General features: G+C 69.2%; 3 protein-coding genes across 8 annotated transcripts; 1 reads left to right on the top strand and 2 right to left on the bottom strand.

Annotated features, from left to right (window-relative positions):
- Positions 1-72: 72 nt before the first annotated feature.
- On the bottom strand, positions 73-7893 carry GRB7 (growth factor receptor bound protein 7). Of its 5 annotated transcripts, none has more exons than XM_055697754.1 (15): positions 7627-7893; positions 4460-4622; positions 4170-4311; positions 3916-4072; positions 3715-3836; positions 3550-3627; positions 3142-3279; positions 2958-3068; positions 2728-2826; positions 2054-2134; positions 1868-1984; positions 1728-1788; positions 1529-1616; positions 1060-1153; positions 74-972 (listed from the first exon to the last, which is right to left on the bottom strand). In XM_055697754.1, the coding sequence occupies exons 2-15, from the start codon at positions 4612-4614 to the stop codon at positions 826-828; spliced, it is 1590 nt and encodes a 529-aa protein (XP_055553729.1). In that variant the 5' UTR covers positions 4615-4622; positions 7627-7893; the 3' UTR covers positions 74-825. The 5 variants fall into 5 exon arrangements, with proteins under 5 accessions (XP_055553728.1, XP_055553729.1, XP_055553727.1 ...); XM_055697755.1 differs by having other exon boundaries at positions 75-972; positions 3550-3624; XM_055697753.1 differs by having other exon boundaries at positions 73-972; positions 1728-1785; positions 1868-2134.
- Positions 5542-11900, top strand: MIEN1 (migration and invasion enhancer 1). The gene is made up of 5 exons (XM_055697801.1): positions 5542-5803; positions 9116-9335; positions 9984-10081; positions 10529-10605; positions 11038-11900. The coding sequence occupies exons 1-5, from the start codon at positions 5542-5544 to the stop codon at positions 11119-11121; spliced, it is 741 nt and encodes a 246-aa protein (XP_055553776.1). The 3' UTR covers positions 11122-11900.
- A 303-nt stretch (positions 11901-12203) lies between these two features.
- ERBB2 (erb-b2 receptor tyrosine kinase 2) lies at positions 12204-23123 on the bottom strand. Of its 2 annotated transcripts, XM_055697741.1 has the most exons (27): positions 22940-23123; positions 20349-20500; positions 20082-20268; positions 19081-19218; positions 18886-18954; positions 18377-18489; positions 17926-18067; positions 17733-17849; positions 17438-17564; positions 17276-17349; positions 17103-17193; positions 16821-17020; positions 16211-16343; positions 16015-16105; positions 15770-15930; positions 15636-15683; positions 15370-15508; positions 15156-15278; positions 14975-15073; positions 14704-14889; positions 14451-14606; positions 14273-14348; positions 14036-14182; positions 13847-13944; positions 13601-13771; positions 13203-13476; positions 12204-13120 (listed from the first exon to the last, which is right to left on the bottom strand). In XM_055697741.1, the coding sequence occupies exons 1-27, from the start codon at positions 23007-23009 to the stop codon at positions 12777-12779; spliced, it is 3726 nt and encodes a 1241-aa protein (XP_055553716.1). In that variant the 5' UTR covers positions 23010-23123; the 3' UTR covers positions 12204-12776. The 2 variants fall into 2 exon arrangements, with proteins under 2 accessions (XP_055553716.1, XP_055553715.1); XM_055697740.1 differs by having other exon boundaries at positions 15770-16105.
- Between the last annotated feature and the right edge of the window lie 1135 nt (positions 23124-24258).

Raw genomic sequence — 24258 nt, forward strand, 5'->3', positions numbered from 1 at the left:
TGCCAGCCATGTGCACGCTGGCAGTGGGGGGGGTGGGGACGGACCCCCCCAGCACCCCGGCTTTGCCTACAGAGGGGATGAGGCGGAAGCTCTGAAAAAATAACATTTTATTGTCACTGGTATAAAACACGTCACAGTTGAACTGGCCTTGTGGGGACATGGGGGACACAGTGATGGGTGCCCCCCTCAACCCCCCACCCCCCCTCCCCGGGACCCCACTCCTGGGACTGGGGACCCCCAAGCCCTCCTGGCCTGGGGGTGAGGAGTGCCAGGCCCCCCTGGGGACACTTGGGGACACTTGTGGCTGGTGCTGTGGAGGCAGGGGGGGGGTGGGGGGTGGTGCAGAAAGTGCTTGAGTGTGTGGGGGACTGGCAGCGCTGGCACCCCAGGACCCCGGGGGCAGAGCTGGCACCCAGGGCACAGGGTGGGGGGCTGGTGGTGGAGGAGCCATCCTCGTCCCTGCGCGTGCTGCGCCAAGCCGGCCCCAATCCTGCCACCCTGTGCCGGGCTGTGCCAAACCACGTCAGTGGTGCTGGGCTGCGCCAAGCCATGCCATATTGGCAGTGCCGGGTTGCGCCAAGCCACACCAGTGGTGCTGGGCTGCGCCAAGCCATGCCAGTGGTGCTGGGCTGTGCCACGCCGTACCATATTGGCAGTGCCGGGCTGTGCCAAACCATGCCAGTGGTGCTGGGCTGAACCCAGCCATGCCATATTGGCAGTGCTGGGCTGTGCCAAACCATGCCAGTGGTGCTGGGCTGAACCCAGCCATGCCATGCCATGCCGGTGGTGCTGGGCTGAACCAGGCGGTGCCGTGCCGGCCGTGACTCAGAGAGCCACGCAGGTGCAGTAGTGCCGCAGCTTGCACGGCAGGATGCCACGGTTGATCTGGTGAAACTCCACAAGCTGGATGAGGTCGGCGAAGCGGGTCTGCCCGTCGTCCATGGTGAAGTAGAGCCGACCCTCCTCCTCGCTCTGCCGGGGGGACCCGTGTGAGGACCCCCTGCCCCCAGCACACGCCGGCAGCCCCCAGCCCCGGCCGGCCCCCGCGCCAGCACTCACCGGCAGGATGAGATAGTGTTTGACCCTCTGCAGGTGGCACAGGGACAGGACGAAGCCCTTGGGGTTGCGCTGGCTCTCCCGCACCAGGAAGACACTGCCAGTCCCAGGAGGGGGTGTCACTGCTCGCCCCGGGCCCCCTCTTGTCACCCCTGGGGTCCTAGGTGGCCCCCCCAAGCCCTGGGGCGCTGCAACCCCTGAGAGCCCCAGGGACCTGTTATCGTCCCCTGCAGACCCCAAGCTCCTGAGCCCCTGGGGGCTGCAGATCCCCTACAAACCCTGGAGGGGTCCCAGCGCCCTCTGCCATCCCATGCCCCCCCCCCTCCCCACCAAGGCTCCCCCCCATCCCCGCAGGTGTCCTGCATCACCCCATGCAAAGCTTTATAACCTCGGGGGTCATGTACCCCCCAGGGGTCCCATGCCCCCCCCATGCGCCCCAGCGACCCTGACACCCCCCCCCAGGGTCCCATACCCATCCACCAAGCCCTGACGGCCGATGAGCTGCTGGGTGTCCTCCCGGGAGATGCGCCCGTGGAACCAGGGCTGGGTGCGGTGGATGGCTGCGGGGATATGGGTGTCAGGCTCAGGGGGGACCCCCAGCCAAGGCAGGGACCCCCCCTCAGCACAACTCAGATCTGCCAGTTGGGACCCCAGGGGTGGGCACCGCTCACCGGCGCTGAGCGGGGAGCTCTGGCAGGCTGCTGGCAGGCTGTACCGGTGCGTCGTCTTCTTCTGGCCGTGCAAAGCAAGGAGCAGGAGTCAGAGGGGGTCTCAGGGACACCCCCCCTCACACCCCTGCACCCCAACTCACCCTCCAGGCCTGTGCCTCCTCCAGTGCCACCGTCAGCACCTCGCTGGGGTTCTCGATCACCCGTCCCGTGCACCCCGAGAAGTCCATGGCCACCAGCGCGTTGTCTGAGACGCTTCGCTGCAGGGGAGCGGGGGGTGACCGTGGGGGTCCCCATGGGGTGGGGGCTGTGGCAGGGGCAGCACTCACCAGGGGTGTGGGGCCAATCCAGGGGGGCTGGCTCAGCCGTGCTTGCGCTTGCTGGTAGTTGCGGTAGAGCTGCATGCCATACTGGGGGGAGCAGCCCCATGAGTTGGGGGGGTCCCATGGGACCTCCACCCCACAGCAGGGTTGGGGAGCACCCACCTGGCGTGGGGACAGGGACCTCCACGTGCACCCAGTGTGGGGATGGGGACCCCCACATCTACCCGGTGTGGGGATGGGGACACCCATCCTGCATCTTTGCTAGCACAGGGATGGGGACTTCCCCCCAGCATCCCCCTGCATCCTTCTGCATCCCTTCAGCATCCCCCCACATCCCTCCAGCACCCCCTGGACTCTCCCACATCCCCCCAGCGTCCCTCCAGCATCCACCTGCATCCCCCTGCATCTCCCCACATCCCTCCAGCATCCCCCTGCATACCTCCACATGCCCCTGCATCCCCCCAGCATCCTCGCCATTCCTCCAGCATCCCCCACAACCCCCCACATCCCCCCACATCTCTCCAGCATCCCCCAGCATCCCTCCAGCATCTCCCTGCATCTTCCAGCATCCCTCCAGCATCTCCCCGCATCCCTCCAGCATCCCTCCGAGTATCCCCCCAGCAATCCCCCACATCCCCCTGGCATGGAGCCGGTGATCCCTCAGTGGGGCCAGGGCTCACCTTGAAGAGGCGGAAAGCTGCCATCCAGCAGCTCCGGCTCTGCTCATCCTCGCTGCAGAGCAGCTTCAGGCCCTTCACGCCGCTCCGCACCTTGGAGGGCTGCGGGGAGAAGCTGGAGCCATCATGGGGCAGCCCCAGCCGGCTCTCGAGGGGCAGAGACCCCCTCGGCAGGGGAAAGCACATGGAAGGACTGGGACCCCCAGCCACCAGCCAGGCAGGGACATCCCCACCTTGATGCAGAAGCCAAACTCAGTGGGCGTCCCGTAGTGCTTCTTGCCCTGCGTCACGTAGTAGATGTTGGACTCTGTGAGGTCGGCGAAGTACTGGAGATGCCGGGGGTCCTGGGGTGGGGTAAGGGGTGTCAGAGCCAGCCCCACCACAGCCCCCCCAAGCTGTGCTCCCACCCGTGCCCACCTTGGAGGTGCCTTTGGTGGAGTAGTAAAGCCCCGAGCGGCGCAGGGAGAAGTAGAAACGCTTCCAGACCTTGCGCCCAGCCTCCCGCAGCTGCAGGAAGCCCTGGACCTCGGGGCAGCTCCCGGAGTTGAGGAAGTTCTGGGGGAAGATGAGGGCTGAGGGGCATGGTGGGGTCCCCATGGCACGGCAGAGTGCCCATGGCACAGCAGGGTCCCCATGGCACGGCGGGGTCCCCACGGCACAGCAGGGTCGCCACGGCACAGCGGGGTCCCCACGGCACAGTGGGGTCCCCATGGCACAGCGGGGTCCCCACGGCACAGTGGGGTCCCCACGGCCCAGCAGGGTCCCCATGGCACAGCGGGGTCCCCATGGCACAGCAGGTTGCCCCCGGCACGTTGGGGCACGTACCTGGATGAGCTCAGAGTGCGCCATGCTCTTATTTGCCTCCAGGCAGCTGGACACCATCACCTCGGGGAAGAAGGACTGCTGGGGGGACAGGGGGGTCAGGGGACACTCACAGGGTACTCAGGGGACACCCGTGTCCCCACGGGCTCTGCTCTGGTGGCCACCTACCGCGTTGCTCTTGAAGAGCTCATACTTGGCGAAGTTCTTCCGGAAAACAAAGCGGCTGTCGGCACCCGGGGGCCAGGAGCTCTGCACCTCCACCACCGACTCGTGGTCCTCCAGGCACCGCTCTGCGGGGGGAGGGGGCTTAGCGGGGAGGGGGCGGTGGGGGGGGGACGACCCTAGTGCCGCGTCATGCCAGCGGCTCACCCAAAGCCAGGTGCTGGTGCAGCTCAACCAGGGCCCAGCTGTGGTCCTGCAGCGCCCGTGTCCTCCGCACCAGCGTCTCGCAGAGCTGCCGCGCCGTCGTCCCCGCCGACACCTCCAGCGAGCGGCACGCGCCGTCCTCGCCGAACACCTTCACCACCTGCCAGCAACGCGCCGGGGCAGGCGTCAGACCCCCCACCCCCCCGCGGCGGGGCGAGACCCACGCCTCTCCCCGGCTCCCCGACCCCCTGACTCACGTGGGAGGTGCCTTCTCGGGGGGGTCCCTGCCCCAGGGCTGGGCTGCTGAGGATGGGCGAGTTGGAGGGGCTGCAGAGCTCGGGGAAGGGGTTGGGGATGCTGGGCAGCGACGAGGCGCGCGGCTCCTCCTCCGGCTGCCGGCTGCAGGCACAGAGGGGCTGAGCTCCCGCAGACCCCCGCACCGGCTCCTGCGCCCCCATCCCCATACCTCTCCCCTCCTCCTCGATCTGCTGGACCCCCCCTCCCCACCTCACCAGGAGACCCTCAGCCTCCAGACCCACCCACCCACCTGCTGCTGTGGATGAAGAGGGGCTGGGAGCGTTTGACCTCTGGTGGCCCCTCGCCCCCATCCCACTCGCCAGGGACCCCCTCCTGCTCTGCGCTGCCTGGCCCGGGGGGGTCCTGGAGGCCGCTCCGCTGAGCCCCCCCGTCCATGGCATCCATGGCATTATCTGTGGGGAGAGAACCGGGTCCTGCACCACACGAGGCTCCGGCTGCTCAGCCCCCGGGGCAGCAGGGTCGGGGGTCCGTGGCCACGTGTGAGCAGCCCCCAAGGGGACACCGCGCCAGGCTCTGGTGAGCCACGCTGCACCACGCTGGTGTGGGCAGCCGGTGCCGTGGCACCGTCAGGGGCTGCCCACCCTTGGCACCCACCCCGGGGGGGTTCAGAAAGCCCCTCGTGGTGCCCAGGGTTGGGGTATCCCCAGGTGTGAGCCTGGAGGTGAGCACAGCCCTCTATGAGCCAACTGAGAATCCCCCGCAGCCTCCCAGCCCATGCAGGACCCTCACCAGTGTCCCCACAGCACCACTGAGAGCTGGGGGCACCGGGAGGCACCGGCTGAGCGCGGCTGGGGCTGCTGGGGCTGAGCGGGGCTGAGCCAGACTGGGTGAGCTGGGCTGAACTGGGCTGAGCCGGGCTGAGCTGGGCTGAGCCAGACTGGGTGAGCTGGGCTGAATTGGGCTGAGCTGGGCTGAACTGGGCTGAGCTGGACTGAGCTGGGCTGAGCTAGGCGGAGCCAGACTGGGTGAGCTGGGCTGAACTGGGCTGAGCTGGGCTGAGACAGACTGGGTGAGCTGGGCTGAACTGGGCTGAGCTGGGCTGAACTGGGCTGAGCTGGGCTGAGACAGACTGGGTGAGCTGGACTGAACTGGGCTGAGCTGGGCTGAGCTGGGCTGAACTGGGCTGAGCTGGGCTGAGCCAGACTGAGTGACCTGGGCTGAGCTTTGCCGGGCTGAGTGATGCTGGGCTGAGCTGTGCCAAGCTGAGCCGTGCCAGGCTGAGCCGTGCCGGGCTGAGCTGTGCCAAGCAGAGCCATGCCAGGCTGAGCCGTGGCGGGCCAGCACGGCGCCGGCGGGAGCAGGAAGCGGCGCATGGCGGCAGCCCAGCCCAGACACCTCCTCGGGTCCGGCCAAACCAGTTCTGGCGGCCGCTCCCAGCTCCACCTCACCACGCTGGCATCCCAGCCGGGGCGGCCGCGCCGGCAGGCCAGGGGCGAGGGAGCCGGCACCCACACCCGCCGTGGGAACTGCCGCGAGCCCGCCCGCCGGCACGGCCCCCCACGCAGCAGTGCCACCCGGCACCCCTGCCAGGCCACCGGTGCCATCGTCCAGGAGGTGCCGCAGCCCTCGGAGGGTAGGGGGGCACCGGCCAGAGTGCCGGTTTCGGCCCCAAAAAGATTTGCAACCACGGCCCTGGGCCAGCCCTGCCACGGCAGGGCACAGCTCGGCATGGCACGGCACGGCATGGCACAGCTCGGCGTGGCACCGCACGGCTTGGCACAGCCAGTGCCACCGCCGGTCCTCTGGGCCAGGCAGGGTCAGGCACAGCCTGGCCACGGTGGCGTGGGGCCGGCTGGCACGTGGCACACGTAAGACACGCGCGGCACCCATGGCCGCGCCGGCGGCACTCGGTGGCTGCGGGCACGCGCACGCTGCCGGGGCCGGGATGCCGCACGGGGCTGGGTTAATCATTCACCGCTGCCCGTCCCCATCCCTGTCCCTGTCCCCCGCCCCTGGGCCAGCTCAGGGTCCAAGTCCATGGCCAGGCAGGACCGATGCCATCACACGGCTGCCACCACCATCCCCATCCCATCCTTGCCCCGCCACGTCCCCAGCCCTGCCCCGGCCATCCCACCGGCACGGACCCTCTGCTCCATCCCGGCTCAGCTGGGGTCTCCCTGCTGGGTCAAGCCCCGGGGTGAGCCTGGGGACACAGGGGACAACTGGGGATCACGTGGGGTGGTGCTGCCCATGGTGACACGCAGCATCACCCCAAGCCATGCAGGGGACACTGGAGGGACTGATGGGGGATGTGACAGATGGGGATCCCGTGGGGTGCTGGGATGGTGGCACAGCCCTGCCACCAGACTGCCAGCCCATCACCGTGGCCTCAGGTCACCCCAGTGCCAGCCCTCTCCTGGTGGCCATGACGGGGCTCTGATGGGGTGGTGGTGATGGTGAGGGGACATGGGGTGTCCCTGGGGTCTGGGACAAACAGGGGGGGGGACAGGGACTATGGGGCAAGGGGGCCAGGGCCACCAGGGTTATGGGGTGGGGGACCGGATTGTGTCAGGACTATAGGGCTGGGTCCCAGGGCCACCAGGGTTATGGAGTAGGGGGACTAGGGCCACCGGTTCTAGGGGACAGGGTCCCAGGGCCACCAACAGTAAGGGATGGGGTCTCAGGGCCAGCAGGACTGTGGGACAGGGGGACTGGGGGGTGTTGAGGCTACAGGGTGGGGTCCCAGGGCCACCAGGGCTACGAGAAGGGTCCCAGAGCCACCAGGGTTATGGGATGGGGTCCCAGGGCCACCAGGATTAGAGGACAGGGTCCCAGAGCCACTAGGGCTATAGAATGAGATCCCAGGGCTACCAGGATTAGGGGACAGGGACCCAGGGCTCCCAGGGCTAAGGGATGGGGTCCCAGGGCCACCAGGATTAGGGGACAGGGTCTTGGGGCCACCAGGGTTATGGGGTAGGGTGCTAGGGCCACCAGAATTAGGGGACAGGGTCCCAGGGTCACCAGGGTGAAGGGACAGGGTCTCAGGGCCACCAGGGTTATAGGATGGGGTGCCAGGGCCACCAGAATTAGGGGACAGGGTCCCAGGGTCACCAGGGCTACAGGATGGGGTCCCAAGGCCACCAGGATTAGGGGACAGGGTCCCAGGGTCACCAGGCCTAAGGGGCAGGGTCCCAGGGCCACCAGCTGTGGGCAGGGGTCCCGGTGGGCGCTCAGGTGGTGGGACAGGGCTCCCCCGGCCAGGGGGCTGTGGGGTGGCGGCGGCGACAAGGCCGTGCCGGGGCAGCGGAGAAAGAGGAAGAGTTGGGAGGAAGGTGGGAGGGAAGAGGTGGGGGCGCAGTGGGGGACTGGGGTCACGCTGGTGGGATGAGACCGACATCTCAGCATGGCTAGTAGCCCCCACGGCATGGGGGACCCCCACCCCAGCCCCGCTCCTACCTGCAGGCGCCCGCCGTGTCCCGCCACCCTCCCGCCGGACCGGGGATTCCTGTTCTCTCCGGCTTTATCTACCTGCGCCAGCTCCCGCCCCCGCCTGACATCATGCCGCCCCAGGCCGGCGGCCCGGCACCCAGCGCCCCCATGCCACCCAGGGGTGCCCCCCCAGCCCCCCAGCCCCGTCATGAACCATCCAGCCTGGCCCTGTGCCAGCCCCGGGGGGGCTGATCCCCCTGAACCCCCATCCTACGACCCCACGGTGGTGATGGGGAGTTTCCCACAATGCACTGGGGTGACCCCAGGAGCAGCACAGCCCTGGGAGGGGGGAGTGGGGGGAACACAGCCGGGATGGGGGGGGGGGGCACAGGGCCATGTGGCTGTTCTGGTGTACCCCAGGCTGTGGGGAGTTTGGGATGGGGCTCCCCGGGACCCACATGCAGGGGGCTGGAAGGGCCCCATGAGGTGGGGGGTCCAACAGGGTCAGCCCAGGGACTGGGGCAGGTGGGGACCCTGTGAGGTGGGGGGGTCCGGGGGGTCTCATGCAGGTGGCAGGGTCCGCTGGGGTTTGGTGGGATGGGGGGTGCTCCTCAGGGGATCTGGGGGGGAGGTGTCATGGGGACAGAGGGTGGGATCCCTTGTGGGTGTCCCCCATAAGTGAGGTGGGTGCCCCCATGGAGGGTGTGGGGGTCCCCACGGGTGCTTGGGGACCTGTGGGGCCAGAGTCCCCAAGGTGACCCCGGGGGGGGTCATAGGGTTCCCCACGCAGAATGCTGGGGGTTCCATAGGGGTCATGGGGGCCCGTGGGTGGTCCCCTAGGGTCTGGGGCAGGGGGGCAAGGCCCTATAGGACTCCCACGGGGGGGGGGGGGGGGGGTATCAGTGGGGGTCCCACAAGGGGCACTGGGGTTCCTGGGGGTCTGCGGGGATCCCCATGGGACTGGAGAGCTCCTGCGGGGTCAGTGGGGGTGCCATGAGGGTCAATGGGGTCCCACAGGGGTCGGTAGGGGTCCCACAGGGGTCATTGGGGATCCTGCAGGGGTCAGTGGGGGTCCCACGGGATCGGTGGGAGCCCCACAGGATGAGTGGGGGTCCTGTGGGAGTCACTGGGGGCCCCACGGGGGTCGGTGGGGTTTTGCGGGGCTCAGTGGGGCTCCTTGGGGGTCAGTGGGGGTCCATGGAGGTCAGTGGGTCCCGCAGGGGTCATGGGGGTCCCTCAGGGTTCAGTGGGGATCCCACGAGATTGGTGGGGTCCCGCGGGGGTCAGTGGGGGTCCCGCGGGATGGGGCGGGTGCTGCGGGGCTCGGTGGGGGTCCCGCAGGGATCAGTGGGGGTCCCACGAAATCGGGGGGTTATCCCGGGAGAGCGAAGGGGGGGGTCACGGGGCGCGGTGGGGGTCCCGCGGGGGTCGGTGGGGGTCCCACGTGCTCGGGGGGGTCCGCGGAGCTCGGGGGAGTCCCAAGGGGGTCGGGGGGGTCCGGGGGGGTCGGGAGCAGCTGTGCGTTCCTCCCGCCCGCAGGTGGCGCCCCCGCCCGCCCGCGGCAGCGAGGGGAGCGGCGCGCGGCCGGAAGCGCCGCGTCACGTGGCCGCACCCGGAAGCGGCGGGCGAGCGGCGGGGCCGGCGGCGATGAGCGGCGGGGCCGAGGCGGCGGCAGCAGCCGGGGAAGGGGCCGGGGCTGGGGCCGAGCGGCGGGTCCGCATCGTGGTGGAGTACTGGTAAGCGCCGTCCCGGCCGCGGGGGGGCCGGGGGCACCCGGAGGGGGTGTGGGGGTGCTGCGTGCGGGGGGCATGGGGTGCCCGGGGCGGAAACTGGGGGAACTGGGGCGGGGCATGGGGGGCACTGGGGGAGGGTCAGGCCTGGGGGTGAAGGCGGGGCTGAGGAGGGGGGTATTGGGGGGCTCTGTGGGGTGGGGGGGCTGGGGAGAGGGTGGGTTGTGGGGTAATGGGATATGGTGTGGGGCACTGGGGGGTGGGTTCAGGCCTGGGGGTGAAGGTGGGGCTGAGGAGGGGGGGTACTGGGGGGCTCTGTAGGGTGGGGGGGCTGGGGAGAGCGTGAGTCGTGGGGTAATGGGATATGGGGGGGCTGAGGGGCGTAGGGCGCTGGGGTAGTGTAAGAATTGGGGCGCTCGTGGGGGGTGCGTGGGGGTAGGAGGATTTTGGGGGGGTCACAGATGGACTTCTGGGGATTTGGGGGTGTAGGAGAGCTGTTGGAGAGTGTGGGGGTACAGGCAGTAGGAGGGGAGGCAGGTGCTGGGGGCTCCTTAGTTGGGAGTGGGGTTGGGTGGGGGGTGCCTGGGCGAGGGGTGCTGCTGGGGGCTCCCCCCGCCGTGGGCCCGGCTCTCACCCTCTTCTCCCGGCCCCCAGCGAGCCCTGCGGCTTCGAGCCCACGTACCAGGAGCTGGCGAGCGCCGTCAAGGAGGAGTACCCCGACATCGAGATTGAGTCCAGGCTGGGGGGCACAGGTGGGGGCCTGCAGCTGCCAGCGCCATGCAGGGGTCACTGCTGGGGTGCGCTGCGGCGGGGGCGGCCCTGGCCTGGCCCCCCTGGGGTGCCAGGTGTCAGCCCTGCCTCGGAGGGGGGCTGAACGGGTTTAAACCTTGTGGGGAGGCTGGCAGGGTTGTTGCCCCACTGTCTGGGTGCTGCGTATCGCTCAGACCTCACCGGGGTCTCGTTGGGTGCAGAATGGAGCCCCCCCCCGAGCTCTCCAGGGGTGCACTGTGTGCTCTGTCAGCCCAGTCCCACCACTGGGGGTACGGTCTGGTAGGCTAAGGGGTACCACCGTGGTGTTTCTGTCTCCCAGATGCTTGTGTCGGGGTTTGGTGTGGTAGGAAAAGCTGCGGGGTGGGGGGGTTGGCAACACCGCCCAGGGCAGGAGCCTGGCTTATGGCTCGGCCCTGCGTGCTTTTAAGGTGCCTTTGAGATTGAGATCAACGGGCAGCTGGTCTTCTCCAAGCTGGAGAACGGAGGCTTTCCCTACGAAAAGGACGTAAGTACCCGGCCCCACAGGGTCCTCGTGTCAGCCAGGCTGCAGGGGGGGCCGCAGGGGGGCTTGCTTTGGCAGTGAGCTCCCCTGTGGGGGGGTTGTCCCATGGTGTCTCTGCTTCATCACCCACCGGCTCTACCCAAGCTCTGGCAAAGCCTCACGATCCCGTCAGGTGTTGTTGCCCTTCCTGCCACCCTGCCGGGACCTGCTCTGGGTCCTGCTGTAGTATGCTGCGAGCCTGAGCCGCTCCTGCGGGGAACGAGGGGAACATTTTTGGAGCTCCACAGCTCCAGGTTTGGGCTCTTGGCACTGACTGACCTCCACATGTCCCCCAAAGTGTTCCCGAGCACTGTGTGTGTGTCCCCAGTGCTCCTTCCCCCGCCAGACCTTGCAGCGAGGCTGGCCTGGGGTGCGACCCCTCCCCTCTCTCTTCAGCTGATTGAAGCGATTCGCAGAGCGAGGAATGGGGAACCACTGGAGAAAATCACCAACAGCCGCCCCCCCTGCGTCATCCTGTAGCCCTGTGCCCTGCTGGCATCTCCCAGTGCCCGCAGTGTCCCCCTGCTTCGCTCCTCGCTGCCTTCGTTAGCTTCCTGTGAGAGCAGGGACGTCGGGGGAACACGAGAGCATAAGGAGCCTCCCGGGGAACAGCACTGGGGGTGAGAACTGGCATGGGCAGAGCTCTGGTACTGGTGTCACTGGGGGGGCTGGTTTGGCCCATCCCTTTGGGTTGTGTCCCTGCCGTGCCTGACCTGCTGTGGGGGGTAGCTGCGGTGTGGGGCGCCTTTGCCTTCCCCCTTCCCCTGCGCTCGCTTCCCCGCAGCGCAGGGGGCTCTCCTCTCCCCTCCCTCAGCTAGCGGGGATTTGGGGGACCCCCCTGAACACTACTCAGCCCTCGGGGGAGCCGGGCCAGGCGTTGGAGGGGATTTTGCAGCTCCAAACCTCCCGGCAGGTTAATGCAGAGGAAAAACCACTTGCTGTAAACTTGAGCGTGATTTGTTAATGATTAAAGTCTCTCTTTGTCACTGTTTAAACCAGTGTGAGGGCAGCCAGGACCGGCTGCCCTGGCCGGGCATGGGAACCCCGGCTCGGCTGCATCCCCACGGCCAAGAAATTTATTTAATGGCCACAAGCTTCCCCCACGTCCCCGTTCTCAGGCTTTCAGCTCTTGCTTTCCGCTTGTAATGACTCTGCCCTTCGCCACGGGGTGGCTGAGCCGGCGGAGGGGCCCCCTATTTATTCTATACTGTGTATAAACCCAATGGCCCGGTGCTAAATAAAGGACAAAGGAAAATGTGGCCCCTCGAGTGTCCCTCAAGAATGGGGGTGGGGTACGGGCACCGAGGTGCGAACGCGGGGTTAGATCAGGTCCCGTCTCCTGCCTGCCCTGCCCTTGGTTGGTGGCCAGGTGGGATCGGGACTTTTTACCCTCCAGGTAAGTGAGTCCTGCCCTTGGCTGCCTCCTCGGGGATGGCAGCTGAGCCAGGAGGGAAGGGACACGACGGTCCTCACGGGGAGGCAGAGCTGGCTGCCCGGCGACAGAGAAAGGGGAACCACACAGACAAGGAGAGTAGAAAAAAGCAAAAAAAAAAAAACCAATGTACAATTATCAAATATACATCTCGGTGCGATACAGTCGGCTTCAAAAGAATCCAGGAGGAGCCGGGACACGAGCCCGGTGTCCGCCTGCTCTCAGTGCAAGTCCGTGTGTCCTGGGGTGGTGGTGGCGGTGACGTTCACGGGATGAGCCAGACCAGGACAGCCCCGGCGAGGTGGCTGGTGGCGCAGGAGCCTTTGGGGTGACGGTGGCAGGCTGTCCTCTGGGCCACGCTGGGGCCGAGCTCCCGGGCCGCTCCCACTCGCAGTCTGAGCACCGGCCGGCTCGATGCAGCGTGCGTGTCACCCACCCCCCTGCCGGTGCCCAGCTCTGGGGGGGCCCAGAGCAGCAACTGGTACGAAGGGTGACCCCTCTCTGTCCCCACACTTGCTGCCACACTGTCCCATGGCATCCTGGGCTCTCCCAGCCCTCCATGGCCGGTGTCACCCCACGGCGCTAGCGTGGACGCCCCTGGGGCGGAGGGGACAGCCGCCAGCCCCACATCCTGGCTCGCTGTGTGCTGTCCCCCCCCAAGCTGCCTTGGCAGAGTGAGGGGGGGTCTCTGTACGGCCCAGCCCTATACGGCCGCGTCATCGGGGCCAGCCAGGCCGAGGTACTCGGGGTTCTCAGCCGTGGGCGTCGTGCCGGGGCCACCCTCGGGGCCACCAGCCTTGGGGGGGTCCTGGTTCCAGTAGTAGGGGTTGTCGAAGGCCTGGCTGAAGGTGCTGGGGACGGGTGGGCCGGGGGGTGCCAGGTACTCGGGGTTCTCCACGGCATGGCCGAAGGGCCCCGGGAAGGGGTGCTTGGCTTCCTTGATGAGCCCATTCTTCCCCTGGTGCCCCTTGGGCTTGTCTGGTGGGGACGGGGGTGCCCGGGGGTGCCGGGGTGGGGACCGCTGCTCCCCAGCCTGATTCACATACTCTGCAGGGGCGAGGGGTGCGTTAGGGGCGATGGGGTGGGCGGGCAGCCCCCTCCTGCGGGGTCCCACCCATGCCCTCCCTACCTGGCATGGTGGTGCAGGGGGCCGGGGCGGTGAAGCCCTCAGCATCCAGACCCTCGCTCTCCTCAGCCGCCAGCCCGGTGGGATCCTCGCTGTAGCGCGGCAGGGCGCTGGGCTCCTGCACCAACGCGCTCTGCACGGCCGCCTTGGCCCCGGCATCCCCCTCCAGCACCTCCGGCACTGGGCCCTCCGGCCCCTCCACCAGGCCCTGGGGGGGGAAGGGGAAGGGGGCCAAGCCCTCACCCTCCTCTGCGTCCACCGGGGTCTCCGCCGTGCTCTGGGTGCAGGGGAGGGCACGGGGTCACGCGCTGTCCCGGTGGCTGCAGCCTTGCCCTGGGCTGCCCCGGCACGGGGTCACCCCCTGACCCCCCACCTCTGCCCCCCCTCCCCAGCCCCCCTACCCGCATGGAGGAGATGCGGCTGCGGTAGGTGGCGGAGGTCTCGGCGCTGAAGAAGCCGTGGTGAGGGACCAGGTACTCCTCGGCGTCCACCAGATCATCCATGTCCTCCTCCTCGAGCAGGGCGCGGTAGAAGGTGCTGTCGATGGAGCCGGGCAGCCCCACCATGTCGTTCTGGGGGCGAGCGCAGCGGTCAGTGCCCGTGCCGGGGTGCTGGCGGGGGGACAGGACCCCCGGGGACCTGCGTACCTGAATGACCACGAAGCGCTGGGGGTCCCGGGCCATGCGGGAGAACTCGGTGACCAGCTCCCGAAACTTGGGCCGGCACTCGGAGTCAATCATCCAGCCTGGAGCAGAGCCAGGCACCGTCAGGGCCGGGAGCGAAGTGCCACCACGGTGTCCTGTCCCCGTGCCACGTCCTTGTCCCCCTCCCCGTACATTTCACCATGATCATGTAGACGTCGATGGTGCAGATGGGCGGCTGCGGCAGCCTCTCGCCCTTCTCCAGCAGGTCGGGGATCTCGCGAGCGGGGATCCCGTCGTAGGGCTTCGCTCCGAAGGTCATCAGCTCCCACACGGTGACACCTGGGGGGACGGGGGTCAGCAGCGCCCCAGGGTCCCCCCCTGTGCACCCTCCCTGGTGCTGAGCCCAGGGATGGGGCCGCCCCGACGTACCGTAGCTCCAGACATCGCTCTGGTGCGTGAAGCGCCGGCGCAGGATGGACTCCAGCGCCATCCACTTGATGGGGACCTGGGACAGGGAGGACGGAGAGGTGAGCAGGGTGGGGGGGTGGGGCTGGCTGTCACCAAGGGGCACCATCCTGGTCCCCATCCCTCTGTCCCTGAGCCCCACCTTGCCACCATCAGCGTGGTACTCAGTCTCGTCGATGTCGAGCAGCCGGGCCAGCCCGAAGTCGGTGATCTTGACGTGGTTGGGGCTCTTGACCAGGACGTTGCGAGCGGCCAGATCCCGGTGCACCAGCCGCACCTCCTCCAGGTAATTCATCCCCTGGGCGGGGGGGGGACGGGGGGACACACGCATCAGGCTGGCCCTGGCCCTTGTGCCACAACCCCCCAGGTCCCCCCCAGCCCCCCCCAGGTCCTACCTTGGCGATCTGCACACACCAGTTGAGCAGATCCTGGGAGCCGATGCGGTCCTTGTTCTCCCGCACATAGTCCAGGAGGCAGCCGTAGGGCATCAGCTGCGTCACCAGCTGCACCGTGGAGGTCAGGCAGATGCCCAGCAGCCGGGACACGTAGGGGCTGCCCACCCCCGCCATCACGTAGGCCTCCTGCGGGGTTGGGGGGAGATGGTGTCAGGCTGGGCAGGGGTCGCTGCCGGCACCGCGCACCCACCGGCACCGCTGGCGCACTCACGTCCAGGATCTCCTTGTTGGCTTTGGGCGACGTGTTCTCCCGCAAGACCTTGATGGCCACCGGGATCTTCACGCTCTCCCCATCGGGGATCCAGATGCCCTGAGGTAACGGGGGGGACGTGGGTGAGGGGGTGCAAAGCAGGGAAGGTCCCAGCCCTCCAGCGGTGCCCCCCACCCCTCACCTTGTAGACAGTGCCGAAAGCACCGGAGCCCAACACTTTCACTTTCTTGAGCTCGGTCTCCTTGAGGATCCGCATCTGAGCCTGGTTGGGGAGGGCTCCGCTGGGCGTCAGCGGCTCCACCAGCTGTGGGGCACAGACAGGTGAGGGGGGGCTTGGGGGTCCATCCAGCTGCCACCCCCACCTCCCCGAGAGCGGCCAGTCCCAGCGCCCCCACCTCGGTCTCCTGCAGCAGGCGCCGCATGGTGTGTTTCCGCTCCTGCTGCCGCCGCCGCTTGACGCAGATGACGGTGATGAGCAGGAGGACCACAACCAGCAGAGCCCCCACCACGCCGGCGATGATGGATGTCACCTGGCTGCGGGACAGGAGGTGACCAGGAGGGGGAAGATGGTGACAAGGTGGGGGTCCTGGCTGCAGGAGCACCCCCCACAAGCACCCAGAGGGGTGGGGGTCAGGGTGGCACAAGGCACCCACGCTCATACCTTGGCTTCTGGTCCATGGGACAGCCGTCCTCATCCCGGATCGTGCACCTGGGGACAGAGCGTGCAGCAGCCACCCCAGCCCCTTCGCCACCCCCTGCCTGTGCCCGGCTGGACGCCCCCCTCCCCCAACTCACGAGTGGGTGCAGTTGGTGGGGCAGAGCTGGCAGACACCATCTTCATCCGGGTACTTCCAGACGGGCACGAAGGAGGCGTCCGCCTTCACGCCGCTGGGGCACCGCCGCACGCACTGCTGCGCATCCTTGTAGTGGGCGCACGCCACGCACTGGTCTGCCTCCTGCAAGGGGCGGGGGGCGGGTTGAGGGATGCAGGCACTGGGGGCCACCCCCCCACCCTGTCTGTGTGTCCCCCCCATCCTCACCGAGCCGAAGCAGGTCTCGGTGCCGTTCTGAGGCTGGCACTCGGGGTGGCACGGCAGGCAACGCGTCCCGTTGGCGTGCTCCCGGACGGCCCTGCGGGGCGAAGGGACCGTGGGGTGGGTGCAGGGATGGGGTCCAGGGCTCACCGCAGTCCTGGGGTGGGGGTCTGCCCACCATCCCCAGGGGGTCGCCACTCACCCGTCCAGGAGGTTGCAGGAGGCGACGCACTCCTGGCCACGCAGGAACCGCTCGCAGGCGACACACTGGGTCGGGCCGGGGCCCCAGCAGTGCCCGTGGGCGCAGAGGTGGAAGCAGACCAGCCCCTCGCTCTCTGTGGGGGGTACTGTCAGCAACGGGGGGGGGCACAGGTTCCCCCCAGCCCCGTCCCCCATGGGTGCTGCTTACTGCACTGCTCGGGGGGCACTGTGAGCAACGGGGTGGGGGGCCACCACTTCCCCCCAGCCCCATCCCCCATGGGTGCTGCTCACCACATGGCTTGGGGGACACTGAGCAATAGGGTGGGGGTCCACGGGTTCCCCAAGCCCTGTCCCCTACGGGTGCTGCTTACTGCGCTGCTCAGGGGGCACTGTGAGCAACAGGGGGGGCATCCATGGGTTCCCCCCAGCCCTGACCCCCACGGGTGCTTCTTACCGCACTGTTCAGGGGCCACTGTGAGCAACAAGGGGGGGTCAGTGGGTTCCTCCATCCCCTACGGGTGCTGCTTACTGCATGGCTCAGGGGGCACTGTGAGCAACAGGGGGGGCATCCATGGGTTCCCCCAGCCCCAGCCCACACGGGCGCTGCTTACCGCACTGCTCGGGGGGCTTGTTGTGGGTCTGGAAGAGGCGCTGGCGGGGGTTGCGGAAGATGCTGTCCCAGGGCACCTTCTGGAGGAAGCAGAGCTGGGGGTTGTGGTGGACGAGCACCATCCCGCTGCTGATCTCCTGCAGGGCACGGAGCCCCAGCGCCCGCACCGCCAGGTCCCGCAGCGTCAGTGAGTAGGCGCCGCTGCCGAGACACCGCTGGGTGAGCGCTGGACATCCCCCCCCATGCGTGTGTCCCCCCGCCCAACGTCCCCATCCCCACTCACTTGTGCAGCACGCGGCCCCGGATGACCCGCAAGTTTTGGAAGACGCCCAGGTCCTGCAAGCTGGGTGGCCAAGCAGCGATATAGAGGAAGCCTGTGGGGAGACGAGCGTCACCACCCTGTGTGTCCCCCCCGCACCCGAAGCCCCCAAGCCCCAGCTCCCCCCCGGCTCTCACCCGTCAGCTCTTCCAGGCTCTCAAAGATCCGCAGCAGTTTGGGGTCCAGGGGCGGCGTGTTGGTGCTGGGGTCTCTGCCAGGGATGGGAGGGAGGTTGGGATGGGTCCTGGCAGGGGTCCTGGCAGCTGCCTGCAGGCTTGGGGAGGGGGAGAGGCACTTACCCGGCGAAGGTCTCGGGCAGGAAGGCCAGGCTGCCGAAGATCTTGGTGCAGCCGGCGAAGTGCTGGATGTTGGAGGCGTTCACAGCACGGACGCCCTTGAGAAAATCCACTCCCAGCCCGTAGCACACTGCGGGGGGGGGGGGGGGGGCACAGCAGGGCTGGGGTGCTCTGCCAGGACCCCCACTCCCCCCAGAATGCTCACTGCAGCCCACGAAGGGACCCCACGAGGGCATAGCCCCCACGCACCCCTGGGGTCCCCAGAGCCCCCTCCCCAGGCACAGGGGGGGCTGCTCACCCTCCGGGCAGGGCTTGCTGCACTTCTCACACTTCTGGACGTTGTTGATGGTGACCTCCTGGCTGTTCTGGGGGCACACAAGGGTGCAGGACCCCACCTCCGTGGCGAGGTAGTTATCTAAGGGGAGAAGAGGGGGGGGTCAGGGCCACTGTAGCTCGGCACCAGACCCCCCCCTTGGTGGCGTGGCGCTCACAGGGACACTGGCTGACGCAGCTGGCACCAAAGGTGTAGCGCCCGTCGCGGTTGGGCACTGACTCGAAGGTGTCTGAGTTGTAGATGACGAGGGGGGGACAGTGCAGCTCACAGATCCCACTCCGGTTGAAGTTCAGGCATGCCTGGGGAGGCGGGGGGGGGAAATGGCTGGTGTGAGACCCCAGCATCTCCCCCCAGCCTGGGGATGCTCCCTGTGCCCTGTCCCGGTCCCCCGTGTCCCCCAAGCAGTTGGAGTGGCAGCGCACTGCTGGTGTGAGACCCCAGCATCCCCCCCCCAGCCTGGGGATGCCTCCCCATGCCCCATCCCCGTGCACACCAGGCAGTCGAAGGAACAGTGCACTGCTGGTGTGAGACCCCAGCATCCCCCCCCCCAGCCTGGGGATGCCCCCCATGCCCCATCCCGGTCCCCCGTGCCCCAGCCCTGTGCGCACCAGGCAGTCGGAGTGCTTGGGGCCAGTGCAGCCGGCAGCGCACTGCTCGTGGCAGCAGTCCGTCGGCTTCGTGCCCTTGCAGCGTGGGCAGCCGTGGCAGATGCTGTTGGTCACTGGTAGGGAAAGTGAGGGACGTGGTGGGGACAGGACCCCCCCCCTCTGGGGATGCAAGGGTCCCCAGGATGAGGAGCTGGGGGGTAGCTGGGTTCCCAGGGCAGGGATCTTGGGGAGGTCCCTGTGGTGGGGATTTGGGTGCCAATGGGGGGGACAGTGATCTGTGGGGATCCCCAGGGCAGCGATTTTAGGGGTCAATGAGACAGGGGTTTGGGGGGGGCAAGCGAAAGATCCAGGGGGTCTCTGAGGTCAGGATTTAGGTGTTATATAGGGGTCAGTGAGGCAGGGACAGGTGGAGGGAGGGGGCTCCCCAGGGATTTTGGAGGGGCCCACAGGTCAGGGGCTTTGGGAGGTCCCTGGGAGGGGGGCAGAGGTGGGCAGGGGTCTGTACTCACGTGTCTGGCAGTCCTGTGGCCCCTCGCCCCAGCAGTGCCCCTCAGCACACAACGCCTGGCAGTCAGGACCTGCGCCAGGGGAAGACGTGAGCAGGGGATGTCGTGGGGGCTGGCGACCCCCGGCCCCCCTCCCTGGGTACCACAACCCTCCCCCCCGCCCCCCCCCCCGCCCCCAGCCAGGGTGCCGGTGCTCACAGCTGCGGCTGCGGGTGGTTTCCACCCAGGTCTCGCCACGGAGCTCGTTGTGTCGGTGGAAAATGTCAGACCACAGGATGGTCTCCTGGAAGCAGAGCTGGGGGTTCCTCTCAATGCGCACCCCTCCCTTCAGGATCTCTGCGTGGGGACAGGCGGGGGGGGTCAGTGTGGGGAGGGGGGGGTCCTGCAGACCCATGAGGACTCCCAGACTGGGACAAGGACCTGCAGCCCTATGGGGATACCCAGCCTTAGATGGGGACCTGCCACTCCACGGGGATGCCCAGCCCTAGACGGGGACACCCAGCCCCATGGGGACACCCAACCCTAGATGGGGACCTGCCACCTCATGGGGACACACCACCTAGATGTGGACCTGGAGCCCCATCAAGACATCCTGTCCTGGACAGGGACCAGCCACCCCACCCCACAGGGATGCCCAGCCCTAGATGGGGACACCCAGCCCTAGACGGGGACCTGGTGCCCCACAGGGACATCCCATCCCAGACAGGGACCTGGAGCCCCATGGGGACACCCAGTCCTAGATGGGGACCTGCCACCCCACAGGGACACTCAGGACCTGCCACCGCATGGGGACGCCCAGCCCTAGATGGAGACCTGCCACCCCACGGGGACATCCAGCCCCATGGGGACACCCAGCCCTAGACGGGGACCTGCCAACCCATGGGGACACCCAGCCCTAGATGGAGAACTGCCACCCCACGGGGACACCCAGCCCTAGATGGAGACCTGCCACCCCAGAGGGACACCCAGCCCCACGGGGACACCCAGCCCTAGACGGGGACCTGCCACCCCACGGGGACACCCAGGACCTGCCACCCCAGAGGGACACCCAGCCTCAGATGGGGACTTGGAGCCCCACAAGGGCCCCCAGCCCCAGGCAGGGCCAGCAGCCCCGTGCACCCTCCCAGCCCCAGGAGCAGCACCCACAGCCCCAAGCCCCCCCGTGCCAGCAGCGACCACCCCGGTGAGGGGTCCCCGACCTGTGAGGTGCCGCATGCCGAGCTGGCGCAGCCCCGGCGTGCCGGCAGGGCCGGCGTTGCCCATCACAGCCAGGGCATAACGCTCCTGGAAGAGCTGCGTCCCTCGGATGATGCGCAGGCTCTGCAGCTCCAGCCCGCTCACTTGGTTCTCCGCGATCAGCACGTAGCCCTGCACCTCCTTGATGTCCTGAGGTGGGGGGACAGGGGTGAGGGGCCAGCCGGACCCCCACCATGCCCCCCCCCCGGGGTGTTCCCCGCCCTAGGCACCTTGAGGAAGGCGGTGTCGGCATCAGGGGGCAGGTAGGTGAGCTCCAGGTTGCCCTGCACCACCTGGCAGCCCTGGTAGAGGTGCCGCAGGGTCTCGTAGTGGCTCTCGGGGCTGGAGGGACGCAGCAGCTTCATGTCGGTGCCGGTGCAGACTGCGGGGACGGAGCGGGAGCTCAGCGGGTGCCATCGCCCAGCCCGTCCTCGTCCCCACGGGACACCGAGCTGGCGACAGCACCGGCCTCCGCAGGAAGCACCGCGGATCCCACGGGAGCAGTTTATCTCCGGGGCTGCCCCCAACAGCTTCCGATGGGCTTCCTGCACTGCTCGCCCGGCTGCTGCCCCGGCACACGGCAGAGCTGCTCCCGCCTTGGCACCCAGCCCCGCGTGAGGGACAGCCGGGGGACGACGTCGCCCCGTGCCCACAGTGGGCGTCGGGTGCTGCTGGGGGCCAGGCTGGGACCCACGGAGCCGGCTGTGCCGTGCCGGGGGGCTGTGCTGTGCCGGGGGCCGGAGTGGGGGCTGCGGGCAGGAATGCTCTGCCCACGCCGGCGGGGGGGCCACGCTCAGACAAGACCCAATTGTTGAGCAGCGACGGCTGCCGGAGCCCGGCCGGCCCCATCCCATGGGGGGCCATGGACCATCCCCGGGGCATCGGGGCGGGTGCAGGGTGGGGGGCGCGGCAGCCTGCGCCCTGAGCCCTGGGCCGGGCGGGTGAGTCACGGTGGCGGGTGGCACGGGGCCCCCGGCCGCCCGCTCCCGGCAGGAACCGCCTTTTCAGGTCGGGCGTGTTTGGGGAGCAGCGGTGACGCAGGGCTGGCGGGCACGGCCCAGCCCCGGCGCGCCCGCGGCCCCCGGCGCCCCGCCGGGATGAACCCCCTCCCCCCAGCCCCCAGCCCAGCACTGAGCCTCCCACCGCCCTGGCACAGCAGCGACCCCGGTGCCACCAGCCCTGAGCCACCACCGTCCCCTCCCCAGGCACAGGGGTATGGAGGCGCACGGGGGGTCGGGCAGCCGTCCCGGGGGGCAGGGGGCTGGTGTCCCGGTCCCCGGCCGTGCCGCCGCTGAGTGACAGCCCCTGGTGTGGCAGCTGCCTGCGCGGCCTCATGGCCAGGGGACCAGGCTGGCAGCCGCCTCCGCTGCTGGCTGCGGGGCCACCGAGCAAGGGGGAGCCCCCAGGGAGGGGAAAGCCCCCCAAATCTGGGGTCCGGCCCCCACCCACCCGCCGTGGCCTTGGCTGCGCGGTGGCAGGTCCCCCCCAGGAGGGAACCGTGCCGTCGCGGCAGGTGGCCAAAGCTCAAGGTCTGCCCTCTGCCTGCCTTGCGGCGCGGGCAGGGGGTGCCGGGGGCTTTCCCAGGGCGAAGGGCAGGCGGGACGGGCGAGCCTGGTGGCATCCCAGCTCCATCCCGTGGGCTTCGGCCCTGTCTGCTCCTCCAGATCCCCAGCCGGGCGCTGGGAAGGGCAGTCGATGATCCATCACCCTGCCCGGCTGGCTCCGGTGGCAGTGCCGCCGCGGATTGCCCCGTCTGCCCACGGGCAGCCACCGAGGAATCCGGCAAAGCCCACCGGCCTTGTGCCCACATCCCGAGCGGGGGCTGCCGGGCATCCCCTCCCAGCCAGCACATGGCTCCGGCCGCAGGGATGGGGACGAGGGACACACCGGTGTGTCCCCAGCCCGCAGCCGGGGGCTCCCCGGCACAGAGCCACGCCAGCCATGGGGTGCCGGGAGCAGGGGGCACCCAGCAGGTCCCCACGACCCTGCACTGACTCAGCCCCACCGGGAATTCACTTCCCAAATCCCCCCAAGTGCCGGAGCTGCCCCCCAAGTGCCGGGGCTGCACGGAGGCAGGCGCGGAGCACGCAGCGGGGTCAGACCTTGCCGGTGACTTTTGGGGCTCCTGATAGCCAGCTTGGGGCCACCAGCCCTGTCCCTGTCCCCTGCCAGCCCTGTCCCCGTGCCTGGGGACAGGCAGGGCTCGTGGCCAGGCTGCTCCCGCTCCCTCCCGGCCGCTCTCCCGGGCTGGGCAGGGTGCGGCACGTCGAGAATGTGGATGGGAGCGACGGGGACGCACCCACCCACCCACCCACCCGCTCCGTGGGGCGCCGCGCCTGCCCCAGCACCCCGAAACCTCCCCGTGCCTCCACGGAGGTTCCCCCCACCCCAGGAATTGGGGTGCCCCCCGCCCCGGGTGGTACCGGAGCCCTGGCAGCAGATGCAGCCGGGGGGGGTCCCCCAAACTGTCTCCCGGGGCTCGTCCAGCTCAGGGGGACCGAAGCCCCAGTCCGCCCCAGCGCCTCCCAGTCCAGTCCCGTCCAGCCTCTGCGGGCCATCGCGGCGGGGAGAGCCGGGGGGGGGGGGGGGGGGGAGGGGGGGGGCGAGGGGGCACCGGGGAGGGCCTTGGGGGGGGTCCCATCACTTCCACCCGAGCAGCCCCGGGCACGCCGCAGCCCGGTGCCCACCCCCCGGCCCCGTGGAAAACTTTGCGCAAAGTCCCGCCGCGGGGACGCTCCCGCGGCCCGGTGTCCCCCCGCGGCCCGGTGTCCCCCCGCGGCCCGGTGCCCCCCCCCCCTCCCCCCGGTCGGGTCGGACCCACCTTCGGAGGCGGCGGGGCGGAGGGCGGCGAGCAGCAGCCCGGCGCAGAGGCAGCCCCCGGCCGGGATCATGGTGCTCAGCGCGGGCCGCGGCCCATGGCCCCGCCGGCCGCTCCGGGAAAGTTTGCGGGGAGGACGGAGCCGCCGCCTCCCGCCGCTCCCGGGCTCCGCCTCCGCGCTCCCGGCCCCGGCCCCGGGCGAGGGCGCGCCGGCTCCCTGCGCGCTCCCGCCGCGCCCCCCCCCGCGCGCTCCCGCCGCCCCGCTCCCCCCCCCCCCGCGCGCGCTCCCGCCATCCCGGTCTCCCGCTCCCCCTGCGCGCTCCCGCCACCCCGCGCGCTCCCGGCTCCCCCGCGCGCTTCCCCCCCCTTCACCCCAGGGTCCTGCTCCGGCCCCCGGGGCTGCGCCGGCTGCAGGGGGGTGCGGAGGCTTCGCCGTGGGGTGGTCCCCGGGGGGGGGACACAAAGCTCGGCCCTGGCCCCGCACTGTCACCGTGCGGGGCACCGGGGTGGTGACACCGCTGCCGGGTTTGGGGATGGGGGGGGAACGGGGGGGGACGGGCAGGGCTGGCACCCAGGGGTGGTTCTGGGGTACGGGGACAATCCTGGGGTACGGGGACAGTCCCATGGTGCAAGGACAGTCCTGGGGCACAGGGACAACACTCCTGGGGTACAGGGACAATCCTGAGGCAGAGGGATGGAGGGACAATCCCGGGGTACAGGGACAGTCACGGGGCACAGGGACAATCCCGTGGGACGAGGGCAGAGGGTCAGTTCTGGGGTACAGGGATGGTCCTGGGGCAGAGGGACGGAGGGACAATCTGGGGGTACAGGGACAGTCTCACAGTACAGGGACAATCCTGGGGTACAGGGACAGCCCTGGGGTACAGGGACAATCCTGAGGCAGAGGGATGGAGGGACAATCCTGGGGGACAGGGACAGTCGCGGGGCGCAGGGACAATCCCGTGGGACAAGGGCAGAGGGTCAGTTCTGGGGTACAGGGACGGTCCTAGGGCAGAGGGACGGAGGGACAATCTGGGGGTACAGGGACAGTCTCACAGTACAGGGACAATCCTGGGGTACAGGGACAGCCCTGGGGTACAGGGATAGTGGGACAGATCGGAAGTATGGGGACAATCCTGGGGTACAGGGACAGTCGCGGGGCTGAGGGATGAAGGGACAATCCGGGAGTACAGGGACAGTCCCAGGGTATGAGGACAGAGGGACAGTGCTGGGGTACAGGGACGGAGGGAGAGTCCTGGGGGACAGGGACAGTCGCGGGGCGCAGGGACAATCCCGTGGGACAAGGGCAGAGGGTCAGTTCT

This window comes from Falco cherrug, chromosome 20, assembly GCF_023634085.1.
Source record: "Falco cherrug isolate bFalChe1 chromosome 20, bFalChe1.pri, whole genome shotgun sequence".
NCBI lineage: Eukaryota > Metazoa > Chordata > Aves > Falconiformes > Falconidae > Falco > Falco cherrug.